Source organism: Miscanthus floridulus, chromosome 17 (genome assembly GCF_019320115.1).
Source record: "Miscanthus floridulus cultivar M001 chromosome 17, ASM1932011v1, whole genome shotgun sequence".
In the NCBI taxonomy this organism is placed as follows: domain Eukaryota; kingdom Viridiplantae; phylum Streptophyta; class Magnoliopsida; order Poales; family Poaceae; genus Miscanthus; species Miscanthus floridulus.
Genome location: NC_089596.1, coordinates 35,609,311 through 35,626,831, shown reverse-complemented (window position 1 = coordinate 35,626,831; position 17,521 = coordinate 35,609,311). Strand labels below are relative to the sequence as shown.

Below are 17,521 nucleotides of genomic sequence, written 5' to 3'. Positions count from 1 at the left end.
GGGCCAAGCTCCCGGTTGGGTAACTCCGTGGATAACCTCGGGCCTTCCCCACGCGCAAGTGGGTCTCCGATGTGCCTTTCGGCAAGCCTTTCTCGGATACTCCCCGCCGTCTTCACTATCAAGCTTCCGGCCAAAACGCCATGGGCCTTGTTCCCTCTGATACACGGTGGCAGCCACACCACAAATGCGGTTGGTGTGATCTCACAAGATTACAAGCCCCACGCGATGTACAATAGTGGTGCGTGCAAGCACCGAGTGGTAAGAGGTATCCAAACCTCACTAAGCACTAGGCCTAAACCTAGAGCAAGCGCATAAGTGGTGGTCTAATCAACCTAAGCACTTCGCAAAGCACCTACGCTAATCACCTAATGAATCACTAAGCACTATGCCAGTGGAGATCACTAAAATGGTGTATCAACACCCTAGATATGTTTCCTCAGCTCCTCTTTTTTATTTGGCCGGTTGGGGGTGTATTTATAAGCCCCACTGAGAAAGTAGCCGTTGGGGATGAATTCCCATTTTCTGCTACTGACTGGACACTGATCACATCCTGACTAGACGTGTCTAGTCGTCCTGACCGTTAGAGCCATGATCAACTGATCAGACGCTTCCAGCGTCTGGTCACATGCCACCGGACACGTCCGGTCGCAATTTCGCCGTTCTGGAACCTTTCTGTACTCGATCGGATGCTGCAGTCCTACGTCTAGTCGATTTGCCTCTAGCGTTCGGTCGCTGCTGCTAACGCCTTCTGTTGTCGAGCCTCTTGATCGGAGCGTCCAGTCGCTATACGCCAGTGTCTGGTCACCTTTGTGAGCTCGTTTCTTCGCGATCTTGCGTCTGGCTTGGTTCCTATCTTCGTGCTTGGACTTTGCTTGATATCTTGGGTCTTCTCTTGTGCTTCTAAGGTCTTGCTTGTGGTGTTGATCATCAAATCATCATGTCGCCTTCGTCCAAGTCACGTCTTGCACCCTATTGAACTACAAAACAATCACATGCAAATTCGTTAGTCCAATTTGGTTGTGTTGGTCATCAAACACCAAAATCCAAAGTAAATGGGCCTAGGGTCCATTTTCCTTACAATCTCCCCCTTTTTGGTGATTGATGACAACACAACCAAAGCAAACAAATAAAAAAAATTTGGAATTTAAAAACTATCTACTTTCTAGGATGCAATGCAAGAGGCAAGGGCAAGGTTATATGATGCTAAAAGATACTATTTGTAAGACTAGAAGATACCACTTGAAAACTTATCTTGCCCTTTCAAAAATCCCCATGTGGTATTACGGATTTAAGCCAAAATTCTTCCCATTACATAGGCTAATCCATAATCCACTTTCCTCCCTTTCTCAGACCATTACCACTTGTAGATCATTACTACTTGTAAATTATTATGATCTAGCTTTTGTTCCCTGTAAAATAATGCTTGCTTTTGGTCCTCTAAATTCTACCCCTTTGGAATCAAACACCAAAAAGGAAGACATTAGTAGCACAAGGGAGGGTCAAACTTTGTGATCCTTTGTATGTGGAGTGGAATATGTCACAAAATTGGACTCTCCCATTATATAGACTAAGCTCCCCCTAAATATATGCATACATATGGTAGAAGGCAAAGCACATGCATAATTGGTAAATTATTGCTCAAGGGAATTTAATCTATATAATGCATGGAGAAAGCATATAAATATCAAAATGAAATCAACATGATGATATTGGTTTAGAAATACCACATGTGGAAATCAATTTGATTTCTACCACTTGCAATTGGTGGTGGATATTTGAAGTATGATGCTTAACTCCGGAGACTCTATTTTCCTTGCAATGAGACTACTACACACATGATAAGCTTGAAAAGGTGTTAGTCTCAAAGTATCCAACTTGTAGAGTAACCTCCCTCTAAATTTGTGCACACAAGTATGGATTACTTGTAGGAAACATGCATATTGATTTTAGAATAAAAAATACCACTTGAAAGATGGCATCACATGAATGTGAGTCATTTTCAAAGGCGATATTTGGGAGAAATTATCTACAATTTGGACTTTGGCACATATTAGATGAACAATCGAAAGACAAGCTATGTGCCGTGCTCCTAAACAATTTTAAACCATGTAGGTTTGCTCCAAGGGTTAAGAATGAAACCGAGCAAGCCTACCATAAGATATACCTAGAGTATGCATGACAAAGGATATAAGCATGCAAATGCAAACATAGGCATGAAAAGTAACTATATGCTTAAAGATTCCAATTGAAAGTAATAATATCTAGTTACCTAACATGGGAAGGGGAATTTGGGTCCATAGTATTCACTAACCCACTTGGCAATGACTTTATCCGTAATGATGCACCCCATGAAATGTACCCATCCTTTTGCCAAGTCTCCAAATTCCCCGACATCCATTGGACTTCTCACTTCCCTTTTGGGATTCAAACCTTCTTGGTGCTCTTCATATTGGAAATGATCTCCTTTGGCACCCAAAAGCATTTAACCCCACCTTGTCATTTTTCTTCTTCTTCAAGAGATAAGGTGTGGAGGCCTTTTTGTCCACCTTGTTGGTGTAGGTGTTGGAGAACTTGCTTGTTTGCTTTTTCTCTTTCTTCTTTGCTCCTCCCCCATTCTTAACTTTGCACTCATAGGACTTGTAGGCGACCGTGATGCCTAAGAGGGGGGGGGGTGAATTAGGCAACTTAAAATTCTACTTCTTAACTATGGCCACTTTTTGTAACCTTAGCAAAACCTATGCAAAAGATAAACTATCTAAAAGTGAAACTATGGTTTTGCTAATGTGTTGCTATCTCTACCACAAAAGGAGTAAACCAAACAATGTAAATGCGGAAGCCAAAGAGCAAATGTAGAGATATGCAAACTCCCGTTGATGACTCTGGTATTTTTACCGAGGTATCGAGAAGCCTGCAAGCTTCCCCCTAGTCTTCATTGGAGCCCCTTGCAAAGGCCAAGCTCTTGGTCGGGTAACTCCGTGGATAGCCTCGGGCCTTCCCCACACGCATGTGGGTCTCCGACGTGCCTTCCTTGTGGCACATGTAGCAAACCACGGTTTGTCCTTCATCAAGCTTCTTCACTCCCTTGATGGTGTTATCTTGATGAAGTTGGGCTTGCTCTGCCTTGCCTTTCACTTGTGTCAAGTCCTTGGTGAGGCGAGCCACTTCTTGCTTGAGTTTCTCATTCTTCATTGCAACCTCTTGTGTGCATGTATCTACAACAACTTTCTCAACACAAACTTATTTGCACAAGGGTGAGTCTAAATATAAATCATTGCAAGAAGTAGAGGCATCCTTTTTAGGCATGTTAAAGATAGAACTTTTTGTTTTAGATGCCTTGGTGGGGGTTGTACCAATGGCTTCAAGATTAGCAACTTTATTAGTTAGCTCATCACAATGTTTGCACATGGTCTCCATTTTAGCAAGCAAACTTTTATAAGCATCTTGTGAGCTAGCTAACTTTTCTTTTAATTTTTCATTTTTCTTTACAAGTTGCTCATCATTGATTGTGCATGCATTTGTTGTTGTACTAGCCTCAAGTTGCTCAATTTTAGTAGAAAGTTCAATATTGAGATTAGCAAATGTTTCATATTGTTCAAGCCAAGTTTTATATGCTTCTTGTGAACTATCTAGCTTTTCTTTTAATTTTTGAGCTTCTTTTGTTGACTAGTGCAAACTTTAGCATAATCAAGATTTTGTTGCACAATTTCATCATAAGAAGGCATTTCATCATCACTCTCACTCTCACTAGAGGATGAGCTTTTGTTACCTCGTGACATAAGGCACACACGAGAAGAGCTTGATGATGAGTGCTTGCGGCCTCGCCTCTTGTGATAGTGTTCTTCTTCACTTGAAAAATCATCCCATGACCTTATTGATGTGAGGGCTTGTGTTTTGCACGCCTTCTTCTTTGTCTTGGGTGTGGGCTTGTTTGGACAAACTTCCACAAAGTGTCCCAACTCGCCGCATCCATAGCATCCTCTCTCTTTGCTCATTTCTTTGATTGGTGAAGATGATATCTTGAATTTGGATGGGCACACCCTTGACATTGAGCCTTTGGATCATCTTCTCCACCTTGTTGATAAGTTTGATTGATTCTTCATCAAGGTTGGAGGTGGAGGAGGAAGATTGATCATCATCAGTTGAATCTTCATCATCATCATCATCATCATCCTCATCTTCTTCTTCATCTTCACCTGAGGAGCTTGAGCTTGAGCTTGTCTCAACTTGCTTGCCCTTCATCTTCTTTTTCTCGCTACATGCGAGAGCTTTGCCTTTGCTTGATGAAGAGGCTTCTTCTTGACCCATCTTGCTTGACATTTCAAATGCCACTATCTTGCCAATGACTATGGCCGGGGTCATGGTGCTCAAATCCTCCATGTTGTGAAGGATGGTGATGATGCTTATATATTTCTTTTGTGGAAGCACGGAGATGATCTTCCTCATGATGTCCGCATCATCTAGCTTTGTTAATCCTATTGAATGGAGCTCATTGATAATTAGATTCAAATGAGAATACAAATCATGAACAAGCTCATCATCAATTATTGTAAAGGAATCATAATTTTGCTTAGCTAGACAATGTTTTTGCTCACGGACATTACTTGTGCCGTCATGGAGTTTTTGGAGTTTTAACCAACTTTCATGTGCCATATTCAAAGTGAACACTTGGTTAAACACATCCATGCTAAAAGATTTAAACAAGCAATTTTTAGCTCTAGCATTAAAATGCATTTTATTTTCTTCACTCTTTGTGGGTTTATCAGGATTCTTAATGGGTTTCATCCTGCCATGAGTGACTCTCCAAACACCCAAATCAATAGCCTCAAGGTGACAAGCCATTCTAGCTTTATAATAGGGAAAGTTAGTGCCGTCAAATTGTGGAGGTCTAGAGGTATTCATTCCAACCACTCAAAATAGCGTCGGCTCAATGGCGATTAAGCCAAAGGTCCAAATTGAGCCAACCAGCTCTGATACCACTTGTAGGGGACCATGACACCTAAGAGGGGGGTGAATTAGGCAACTTAAAATTCTACTTCTAAACTATGGCCACTTTTTCTAACCTTAGCAAAACCTATGCAAAAGATAAACTATCTAAAAGTGCAACTATGGTTTTGCTAATGTGTTGCTATCTCTACCACAAAAGGAGTAAACCAAACAATGTAAATGCGGAAGCTAAAGAGTAAAGGTAGAGATATGCAAACTCCCATCGATGAATCAGGTATTTTTACTGAAGTATCGAGAAGCCCGCAAGCTTCCCCCTATTCCTTATTGGAGCCCCTCGCAAGAATCCCTCGCAAGGGCCAAGCTCCCAGTCGGGTAACTTCATGGATAGCCTAGGGACTTCCCCATGTGCAAGTGGGTCTCCGACGTGGCTTTTGGCAAGCCTTTCCTAGATGCTCCCCGTCGTCCTCACTATTAAGCTTTCGGCCAAAACGCCACGGGCCTTGTTCCCTCCTGTACACGGTGGCGGCCACACCACAAATGCGGTTGGTGTGATCTCGCAAGACTACAAGCCCCTCTGATGTACAACAATAGTGCACGCAAGCGCCGAGTGGTAAGAGGTATGCAAACCTCACTAAGCACTAGGCCTAAACCTAGAGCAAGCGCATAAGCGGTGGTCTAATCAACCTAAGCACTTCGCAAAGCACCTACGCTAATCACCTAATGAATCACTAAGCACTATGCAAGTGGAGATCACTAAAATGATGTATCATCACCCTAGATATGTTTCCTCAGCTCCTCTTTTTTCATTTGGCTGGTTGGGGGTGTATTTATAAGCTCCACTGAGAAAGTAGCCGTTGGGGATGAATTCCCAATTTTCTGCTACTGACCGAACGCTGATCACGTCCTGACCGAACGCATCTGGTCATCCCGATCGTTAGAGCTATGATCAACTGATCAGACGCTGCCAGTGTCCAGTCACTTGCCACCGGACGTGTCTGGTCACAATTTTGTCGCTCTGGAACCTTTCTATACTCGATCGAACGCTGTAGTCCTGCGCTCGATTGATTTGCCTCTAGTGTCTGGTCGCTGCTGCTGACGCCTTATGTTGTCGAGCGTCTTGATCGGTGCATCCGGTCACCTTTGTGAGCTCGTTTCTTCGTGATCTTGCGTCTGGCTTGGTTCCTATTTTCGTGCTTGGACTTTGCTTGATATCTTGGGTCTTCTCTTGTGCTTTTAAGGTCTTGCTTATGGTGTTGATCATCGGATCATCACGTCGCCTTTGTCCAAGTCACGTCTTGCACCCTATTGAACTACAAAACAATCACTTGTAAATTCATTAGTCCAATTTAGTTATGTTGGTCATCAAACACCAAAATCCAAAGAAAATGGGCCTAGGGTCCATTTTCCTTACAAGAAGGACACCAATACTACAAAAGGATTACTAACAGGGGCAATGGTTGTTCAGTAGGTTACATCTATGGCCGACCATTCTTTCGGTATTGTGAGGCACGAGAGAGTGCACTCATATGGGCATTGACCTTCATCGATACAAGCGGATAGATAATCCGTGACATCAATTACCATATATGGCTACAGAGGCATGTTAGTGTGCGTGGCCCGATCGATCCCGGTAGTGATTTTAATAGTAATTAATGTTTATTTAGCTAGGTTTACAAGGTTCTAGTTTAATTGGGTTCTAATTTTAATTTGTACGGCATGTGTGTTTAATTATTGTCATGCATGTAATTTGTGTAATATTTGTTGGGCAACTAGAAATCTACATTCTGCTGTTGCATTGGTCTCAAAATTATTCTTCGGCTTGAACGTGCCACAGGTGAAGGAAACACCACGTTTGGGATTTTTCAGAGATAGTTTGCTACTTTCTAAGGTTTAATTGAATTTCCACGCGACAACACTGATTAATTATAGGTTGAACTGAGTCTACCCATGAAAAGATCGGGAATGGTGCCAAACTTTTACACAGGGTCTCATGTGCCCTAGGGATCAGAATTTTGTGGAGGTCGATGAAAAAATCTATTGGGTCTATGATGTAATTCACCCTCTTTTGTCTCATTCAGCACAGAGAAAAATATATTAATAAAAAAATAATTTGAAAAACCTAAGATCACTGTCGGTTCGTTTTGAAAACCGGTAGTGATTTATAAAAAAATAAAAAAAATGTGCCAGCCATCGGGTTTGAGCTCAGGTCTCGAGGGCCAGAGTTCCGAGTCTTAACCACTGCGCTAGTATAGGAGGTGTGTCAAGGCTAATTTTATTTTATTTTTTTGACCTTTTAGAGCACTTAATAATTTACAAAATTAAACCAAAAAAATTAGGCCGCCTGGGACTCGAACACGGGTCTCGGGGGCTATATTGCGTGGTCTTAACCGTTGAGCCAGTCGAAGGATTTTGAAAGAAGGGGAAAAGATATGCTACTTAACCCGTAACCATTGCACCCCCATCACTATTGGGTCCAGGTATGGCCTGGCAGTGATGTTGCCTCATCACTGTCGGTTTAGACCTTGCAACCGGCAGTGATGAACCATTGGGATAAAAGCAAGGCGCTGGGTGAAATTTTCCAAAGTCATTTCAACCCTGAGCCAACCCCTCCCCCCACGCTGTCAGAGCACCACCACCCCCCGCACACCCATCCACAGCCCCCCGCACCGCCATTCCTAGCCCCATGCTCCTCCTTTTTGATGCCGACGCCCATGCACCCCCTCGATGCATCCCCGTTAGTCCCGTGCCAGCGCTCGCGATGCCATCCACAGCCCCACGCCAGAGCACCACGCCATCCATGCCCTCGTTCCTCATCCATGATGCCGGCCATGCCCCTCCTCCTCCACGCCTACACTCCCACTGTCGAGGCCTTCAGGAGTGAGCGGACAGCTGCTTCCCCACCCCCACAATGAGTGCATGGCTCACTGCCCACTATATGTTTGATGAAATGCCCCACGGTGAGTGCGTGGTAGTGGCGGCCAGGATTTGGTAGGTCCTCTCCTGCGTTGACTTGTGATCCATGTGGCATTTGGCATGTTGGGGCCAATGGGACTTAGGGGTGGGCATTGGGAGGTTTTCAAGGCAAAATGATAGTATCATGGTTTACTAATGTGGAACTGAGCATGCCGGTGTGATCTGTTTATCTGTACCGCTGACCTCAGTGTACATCGTCCTAATTTTGGCAATGTCACTCTCATTGCTGTTTTTTGTTAGCTCTGTTCTATTTGTTAGTAATGAGCTACTGAACGAGCACTGCAGCGGTAGCTAGTGGTGTAGCGTCTATAACCTGTTTGTAGTTGAAGTAAATTTGGATGCATTAGAAAAGTTTGAGTTTAGAACGACAGGGGCCAAAAAATGCTTAGAAAGTCCTGTAAAATATGGGAATGTCAATCCTATATAAAATTATCTAGAAGCTTGATCAATACCTTTACGCCTACTTTGCTAGTATTAAATTTTTTTGAGAGCCAACTTATGAGAAGAACTGTTGTTACTTATTGGGGAAAAAACGTTAGGCCAATCCATTGTAGGAGTACTAGCAAAAGTACCTAATGTGGTTAAACTATGTACATTCACTATCATATACCTATAATCATGTTGTATAATTTATCATTTAGATATGAGGGTTCAATAAGATGGCACAATTACTCTGCACATAAACTCTGTTCTTATTGTTGTATTGCAATGTTTAAGAGTTCTAGTTTTTGCTTGGCAACTTAACTTGATGGCATGATCTAGCCTTTAGGAAGCAACTGTTTAAATTGGCCATGTTGAGTGGTATGTGCTTGGTGTTTGGTAACTCCACTTTTAGTGTGATATTTACTAGAACTATGCATTTTGTGATACTCTAATAAATGAAAGGCTATTGCTAGATAAATAATGAAGTCAAATCATGTTTGAATGATAACCTAATTTACTTAAATGTATAGGCAACCATGGCATGGTATGTAGTGCATGTTGGTCACGTGCCTAGGATTTATCAAACCCAGGAAGATTGCTATGCTCAAGTCAATCACTACCCTGGTAATTTGCATAAAAAATATAACACAGAAGCTGAAGCTTTGAGGGCCTACTATAGTCATCCAGCCTACCTTACAAACCATGGGCAACCAGACTACTATGGTCCAATGAATGCAAACCATGGCCATTCACCGGCACTAGAGATTGAAGAGAAGCCACCTGCCGGAGATGTGAAGATTAGGAGAATTGCTCCTTAGTCTTAGAAAGATGTCATGCTTTTATTTATGGCTATGGTCATTGCTTTTCTTATTTGAAAGTTGATGTAGGCTTAGTTTAGTAGAACAGTAGGTGGACTTTGTTGTATGTGGACTTATTATTAGACTTTGCATTAAACATATTATATATATAATATGAACATATGCTATTAGTAGTTGTTTGTAGCCAAAATTAACCACGATCGTGTCACAGCCAAGACTCGTTGTCACCTGTTACCCCATTGCCAAAGAACAGATCGGCAACAAGAAGCGGTGATATCGCTAGGACGGGAGAGCCACATGATCCGACAAATGGTGACGGTGTCAATCAAGACGGTGAGAACGAGCAGCCATAGACCCCATCCGGCCTGCTCGAGCTGGGTCAAAATGACCAAGATGGCCGGGTAACTTTGGTATCATATGACTATGTAGCCACACATGCTAATCAATTAAGAGGGTCATAGCTTACTTGGTGTCTCCAGTAGGAGCCTCCACCGGCCGAGGAACCAGAGGGTTCGGGTAGCAGGAAGGCCAGATCCAAGCGAGGCATGTCAAAGATTTCTGTTGATAGGAATGCACACTGGCACATCACTCAATTCGATGAATTTGGGGATCCACTCTCACCGCCTATAGCTTTGACCAAATACAAGACTATCCTCGGGTTACTTGTAAGGGACTTCATCCCGATTAGGTACAGGAAGTGGATTGGGAAAGATAATGACTCGTGGAGGGTTCCCGAAAGTGAGAAGGATTACATATGGGATTTCAAGATTCCAGAGTTTCATTTTCCCAATGGAATATGTTAAGGAGGTAGTCAAGAAAAAAGCAAAAGAAATCATGGGGACATGCTTCAAGAATTTTAAGGGGACATTGTACAAGCATTTTGTCCTCCAAAATAAAGAGCTAGATTTCGATGGTGGACAGTTTAGCAAGCAGAAGGACTTCTGGCAAGATTTCAAGGAATATAAGTTATCCGAGGAGTACTTAGAACTAAGCAGGAAGAATAAGGATAACTCGTAGAAAGAGATGAATCCTCATCATCTTGGCTCTCATGGCTAAGCTAAAAAGATGCCATAATTTGAAGCAGAACTTGAAAAGATGGATCACCTTGCTAAGGAAGGCATTTAGGTTGAGACCACCCATTGGGAGCCAAGATCGGTAATATACTGTATGGGCAGGAATGTACGCCACGCCAGGGACAGGAGCTTTAGCTCCACAAATCCACCCATGAGCGAATTCATCTAGAGAATCTCTCAGGTAACTGAGGAGGTGAGGCAAGGGGCTCGCACTTCTAATAGGGAGAATGACGTGCTCAGCCAAGCACTTAGAACTAAGGAGCACCCTGGTCGCACTAGAGGACCAGTGTTGTTCCTTGGAAACTAGCATTCCCCAAAGAATCTCACACTTACCAGAGACGCTGAAGGGGTAGAGCGGAATAGGAGGCAGAGTGTTTGAGGTGACTAAAAGAGATGGAAGACAGAATGAACGCATGGATTGAGGCAACTATTGAAGCATGAGTCTAGCGAATTTTGCTATCCAAGGGGTCAGGAGTACCACAAAATCCTACTCCTACTGCCTTTAGCCCATAGTTGAGGGGTCGCAGCAGCAGTGGATCGACCCCGCTCAACGAAGAAGATGTGAATGTGCCTCATCTGGTGGATCACATCACTGAACCCATCAATGTCAAGTTGTACATCTGTCAGGAATGGACAAAGGATAAGGTGGCGCTCGGCCAGGCCTAGCCTGCGGGAGACGGGACCATTAATGGCCGCCCAATTCCATAGGGGTATGCTCACGTCACCATTGCTAGAATACTTGATAAGAAGTATAACAAGATACACATTGAGTACCCCATAGCAGAAGACAGGCCAAAACTTGGTCGTAACAAGGGCTCTCAAGTGGCCTGGCGTAAGCGCTTCATTAAGCTTGACCACCAATTGTCCTTTAATGATGAGGATGACTGCAAGTCTTCGCCCAACTGCGATGATCACTCACCATCTCCCAACAGAGATCACTCCCCTGCTCATCCCATGCCATCACCCCCGAGAAGACAGAGGTCTCCTTCTATTCCTCCTCGTTCGACTCCATCTTCATCAGCCCTGAGAAAAGAGAAGACTCCTCCTCCTCCATCTTCATCAGCCCCGGGAAAACAGACTTCTCATTGTCATCCTCCTCCTCCTCCACCTTAGCCCAAAACAATATCAAAGGCATCCTTGTAGTCGTAGAAAAGGTCCTTTGATTCGGTCGCTAATGCTCCCAAAGTGGACCAAGAAAAAAACAAAAGACCGTTCAATGGCAGCGTTATAAACTTGATGAAAGAAAAATTTACACCACACATCTCAAAGGAAGATTGTGTTAGTTTCTTCAATCTCTGTGCCTCATTGCGTCAGTGTTTGTTGAAGTCTGAATTCGAAAGGCAAACATAGAATAAGTACGCTACAATAAGAGACGAAGAAATACATAATGAAGATTTAAGAAAGATACAGAATAAGTACGCTACCATGGAAGAGGCCGGGAACATCTATTATGATGTACAAGGGATGGGAACACCGACAATAAAGTATGAAAGGGGCAATCTTTTGGTTCCCGATGACGGGTATAAAAATTTGACAACATATATGCGCCATTTGCATGAATATAGCAGGGCTCTAGCAACAGAGACGGAGGACTTTGGTTTTGAGGTTATTATCCATTCGCCACTTATTTTTCATTATCCTGAAGAAGAGAAGTTCGATGTCGAGTGGGAGTGCTTGTTCCAGCTATACCAGAAATGATCTCTCGATTCATAAATGTTGACGTTGTGGACTATGTAAGTACCCTACATGCATGATATTATAATTGACTACTCTGTTGAGACATAAATTGTTAACTTTTGAGCACTTTTCATGATTTTATGTAGGTGTATTACAAAATTTTGCATACTAAAAAGCAAATGGGATAACATAGGCTTCTTGGACCCCGGACGAGTCAATGAGAAGACATGTTTAGGCCTCCATGGATGTGACATGGAAGACATGAAAGAGAGATTGATTGCTGTTTTCGATGAATTCAAGATGAAGAACAAAACCTACATACTTCTAGCCTACAACTGCGAGTATGTGTTCTCGGCTTTTAATTTTATGCTTCTTTTTTCGTTAAGATTATTCGATAATTAGGATTATGTGATTGCAGCAACCATTTCATCTTCATTTGTGTCAATCTTGCTAAAAATCTGATCGAGGTGTGAGACTCGAAGAAAAAACCATTTCATCATCTAGATGCACTGGTGGCAGTGCTGAATTAGTAAGCCATCCTAACAGCATATTATTTTCTAATGACACATACCGTTTTCTAATGTTTCTCCTTTTAATGTTGCACAGTATCCGAAGAAGACATATCGGTGGGACGCAGGTCCCATTCAAGGCTGTCGCAATGGTGGGGAAGTACCTAAAACAGCCGGCGGGAAACAATGAATGCGGGTTTTATGTAATGTGGGCAATGCTTTGCTACATCGGTGGGAAATCGAAAGAAGCACATAAGTTGATGTGTATAATCTCCATTTCATTTATGTCTGTTAATAGTTCAACAAAATGATTTATTGATTCCTCTTTGGATATCATCTTTTTTGAACGTCAGCACAAGAAATATAACCATAAAAGGCTGTTAGATATGGAGATCGTCGCACTACAATCGGAGCTGGCAAAATTTATCTTAGTCGAGGTATTGAAAAAAGATGGAGTATTTTCCATTGCACAATCCGTGAAGTTCAAGGACCAGTATGGCCCAGAGCAGCTCGCTAGATTATTGTAAGAAGTCCGAGAAGCATGCTTCATCTTATCGAATAATTTCTTTTTTATTTTGAGGGATCGAGATCTTGATAAGAACATTTGAACTGTAACATTTGTAATGTTTAATATTGATGGACCTGTCGTCTACGTAGTGTATATAAAACGAAACCTGATTCCACAAAAAAATATAAATTAAAATAAATTATAAAACAATAAAATACGAACGGACCATCACTGCCGGTTAGCAACAAATTGGCAGTGATAGCCAAGATGGCACTGCCGGCTTGAGCCACAAATTGGCAGCATTGGCTTAGACATCACTGCTGAGTCTTGTCCCAAACCGGCAGTGCTGGTTACGACAACACTGCTGGCTAAAGATACAAACCGACAGTGATGTTCGAGGTTACACTGCCGGGTGGCCTCATGAACCGGCAGTGTTTATTGAACTGAACTCTGTCAAGTTGTATAAAGGACCGACAGTGAAGTTGGAGAACACTGCCGGTTTGTAGGAACCGACAATGATAAATAACCCTTATCACTGCCGGTTAAAAATCCAGAAGTGATGAGGTGTTTTGAACTGGCAGTGATGTCAAGATCTGGGGTAGTGTTATTAAGCCTAAATAATCCGCCATGAGCATATGTTACTGTAGCACTTTACTGTCAAATCTTAGACTAATTAGACTTAAAAGATTCGTCTCGTAAAGTAGTCGCAATCTGTATAATTAGTAATTTTTTAGTCTATATTTAATACTCTATGCATGTGTGCAAATATTCGATGAGGCATGATATAAACTTGTAGGGAGGAATTAAACAAGGTTAACGTAAGCATACAATAATGTTCTGGTTGGTCAAGTTTCACATCAATCACATACACCCACTGTACTGTACGTAAAGTAGAATCAATTATATGTCCACTGCTGTACTATAAAGTAGCTAGAATCAAATTAAATGTCGTTTACTTATATGTCTACTGGCGGGTTAGCCATCAACGTCTCAACGATTTATATATCTCTTAACTTTATTTGGCTACTCGTCTCCACATCATTTTTCTGTCCCCATTTCGATCTAACTAGACGAAGCGATGAAGAAGACTGTGGTTTTGTACCCCGGCCTTGCCGTTAGCCACTTCGTCCCCATGATGCAGCTCGCCGACGTCCTCCTGGACGCTGGGTGTGCAGTTGTGGTGGCGCTTATCGACCGTGCGGATAAAGAAGACGTCGCCTTCGCTGCCGTCGTCCGCCGCGTTGCAGCATCGAAGCCTCTCGTCGCCTTCCACAAGCTGCCGCGGATCGAGGACCCTCCCACCGTCATCCATGACGCGCAGTTTCTCCTCAGGTACCTCGACCTCGTGAACCGCTATGACCAGCTCCTCCACGGCTTCCTCTGCGCCATGCCTCTTGGGAGTGTCCAAGCCGTGGTCGTGGACGTGTTGTCCATGGGGGCGCTTGACGTCGCCAAGAAGCTCGGCATCCCGGCGTACTCCTTCGACGCCACGAATGCCTCTGCGGTCGCCGTCTTCCTCCAGCTCCCCACGATTCGCAGGGAGGACCAACCAAGCTTCAGGGAGCTAGGAGACACCCCTCTCAACTTCCATGGAGTCCCACCCATGCCGGCGTCTCACCTCGTCGAGCAGGTACTCCAGGATCCGGAGAGCGAGGTATACAAGGTGATGATGGACGGGTTTCGCAGGATTCCGCAAGTAGTAGACGGCATCCTGGTGAACACGTTCGCGTCGTTGGAGACTCGGGCGGTGGAAGCTCTCGGGGACCTTCGGCATCTCCCAGCAGCGCCGCCGGTGTACTGTGTGGGGCCCTTGCTCGCGGAAGCTGGCAAGGAAAAAGAAAAGCACGAGTGCCTCTCGTGGCTCGACGAGCAACCGGAGCGCAGCGTCGTCTACCTCTGCTTTGGAAGCATTGGCACCGGCAACCACTCCAGGGAGCAGCTGAATGAAATCGCTGTCGGCCTGGAGAATTCGGGCCACCGGTTCCTGTGGGTGGTGCGAGCTCCTCCAAGCGACGATCCCGAGCGGCCGTCCGACCCCCGCACCGACCCAGACCTCGACGAGCTCCTGCCGGATGGATTCTTGGACCGAATAAACGGCCGCGGCCTCATCCTCAAGCTGTGGGCGCCACAGGTGGAGGTGCTCCACCATAAAGCAACAGGCGCGTTCGTGACGCACTGTGGGTGGAACTCTGTGCTGGAAGGCATTAGAGCGGGTGTGCCCATGCTCTGTTGGCCATTATATGCGGAGCAGAAGATGAACAAGGTGTTCATGGTGGAGGAGCCCGGGATTGGAGGGGAGGTCGCAGGATGGCAGCAAGGGCTTGTCAAGGCGGGGGAGGTGGAGGCTAAGGTGAGGATGGTGCTGGAGTCCGAGGAAGGGGAGCGGCTCAGGGCGCAGGTGACGGCGCTCAGCAAGGCAGCAGCTGCGGCATGGGAGGACGGTGGTTCGTCGGGCGTTGCGTTCCAAAGGTTCTTGTCAGATGCCGAAAAGCTCAAGGCTCAAGCGATGCGTGCGTAGGTTGGATGAAAAATGACTTCTAAAATAATATAATGTCCGAGCTGTCTTTCTTCTGTGACATTAAGAGATCGCTCTTATGGAATTTTAGCTTATTTCTTGTCTCGTGTATGACTGTTGTATGCTATTCAAAGATATATTGTCTATAATATAATGACCGCCAACTATCACATAAAATGAACCAATTAGCCTGGTCGCTTGTTTGTTTCGGTCAGGGCTTATTATCCATGGTATAGTGTTTTTCTCTCAAAAAAAACTAGCACTAGCCGGGCTTATCAGCCAAAAAACCAACCTGCGAACAGGCTGAATATGGACACCAAACTTAGACATAGAGCTTTAGAACTAATAATTTATAAAAGTTTTGGTGTTTGACCAATTGCAGGAGGACATCCGAATAGCACAGAAAATGTACCTAAAGTAGACAAGAAATACAACAAAACAAACACCGGTGGCTAAGCAATCTTAAACACATGCATTTACCATTTACCAAGTTCCACATGTATTTGGAGATTGTTATTTTGCAGGACATAAGCACAAATACATGGAAAATACACACAGAAGGCGCTTTCCAACGAAGCATAAAGCAAACATGCGCAAAGAATAAATGGAAAGACCCATCAACACAAGTTATCTCGGCGAAAGACCACCCAAGGAGTAGCCCACATCCACTCAGCAGTCCGCCACGCGAAGGCGGTGGCAAGAGGGTTTAGTCAAGGGTCGGCTGACCCCAGGGGGTGGCCGACCCCCCACAGGCGCCTCTCTACCACCCCTTCTTCTAGTGGTGGCATGAAGCCATGCAGAAGCGGTGGAGACCAGGATTTCGTGCCAAAGATAGGCTCCTCACCGCCTTACTCCCTGTATAAATAGAGGGGTAGAGTCCCATCTAAAACACAACAACACATAAGAGCAAGAGCACTCCACCTTTGAGCTTCACTCCATGGGCTTAGGCCCTAGATAGCTTGTAGAGTAGTAAGAGAGAGATGTGAGGGAGAGCTCACGGAAGCACTGGACTTGTCGGTGTCTCACCAACTTATACCTTGATGAGCATCTTTACTTCAACGGGTTCTCCCGCTAAGTGAGTGTTCGTGTTTTCTATAGTATAAAGTGTTTTAATTAGTTAAGCCTTACTCCTACTTGTTTGCGGGTTCGTCGTTCGTCCTTGCGGCGAATACTCTAGTAGAAGGGCCCTGATAAAGACGGATAACCCTTGCTAGCATTTTAGAGTAATAGTAGATAGCGTAGACGTGATGTCTAGGCTAGAAGCTATCTTCGTTTGCCTCGTTCCCCACGGTGGAGGGGTAGGCGACAGGTGGTGACTGCCATGTCCGTCCCTTGTAATCCCCCACATTTGGGTTTGATGTAGAGCTACAGGCCGGCAATTCTTGGCAGACCAAGTATTCACTGGTGCCCGAAGTAAACGAGTAGAAGTAAAGTTTATCTGTCCTTAGACCCTAATACCATAGGAATCCTTCTCTACCCTTTCTAACTTTACCCTTGTGTTGTCCTTGGATGAATTAGCTAGAAGAGTACCTCTGTTACCTATCGAAAATACGATACCCTGAATACTTCCTGGTGAAGTGCTACAATGATACTTCAGTGCGCTTGTAGATTATTACTATATGTGTTAAGAAATACCAACAGACACCCCAGGAGGATGGCCGATGGAGAGGCATTATGGTTTGGTGTGGTTGGCGGTGGATGTAGACCGAGCGTCTGCGCCGGTCCGTCGAGTAGCAGTGCGGCCAGTAGGTCCACTAGAAGAGACGAAGTTGCTGGGACGTAGAAGTGTCTATCAAAGAAAGAGGAGTCCCTTTTTGATGGGCCAAGCAGGTGCTGCCGTGCCATTGTTGATGCTGGTGGTGATGTGGCGCAGCTCCCGCTGTTGCAGTACGGCCTGTCGAAGCTTGTCTACAACTGACTCCAGGTGTTGATGTGGTCGAGGATGTTGGGGTGGCATGGCCTATTTGCTCGACTCATGACACAGCGTAGAAGAGGCGGTGGGGACAGTGATCGTGGTGTATCTTCATGATGGTGAGACGCTGGTGTGATGGCCGATGGTGCTGGTAGTGTAAGGACGGTTG

At 44.5% G+C, this 17,521-nt stretch overlaps 1 protein-coding gene across 1 annotated transcript; it reads left to right on the top strand.

The window, feature by feature from the left end:
• The first annotated feature begins 13,923 nt into the window (after positions 1-13,923).
• Positions 13,924-15,617, top strand: LOC136516979 (UDP-glycosyltransferase 88B1-like). Its single transcript, XM_066510493.1, has one exon. It carries the CDS (start codon positions 14,004-14,006, stop codon positions 15,441-15,443), a length of 1,440 nt encoding a protein of 479 aa, XP_066366590.1. The 5' UTR covers positions 13,924-14,003; the 3' UTR covers positions 15,444-15,617.
• Positions 15,618-17,521: the final 1,904 nt, after the last annotated feature.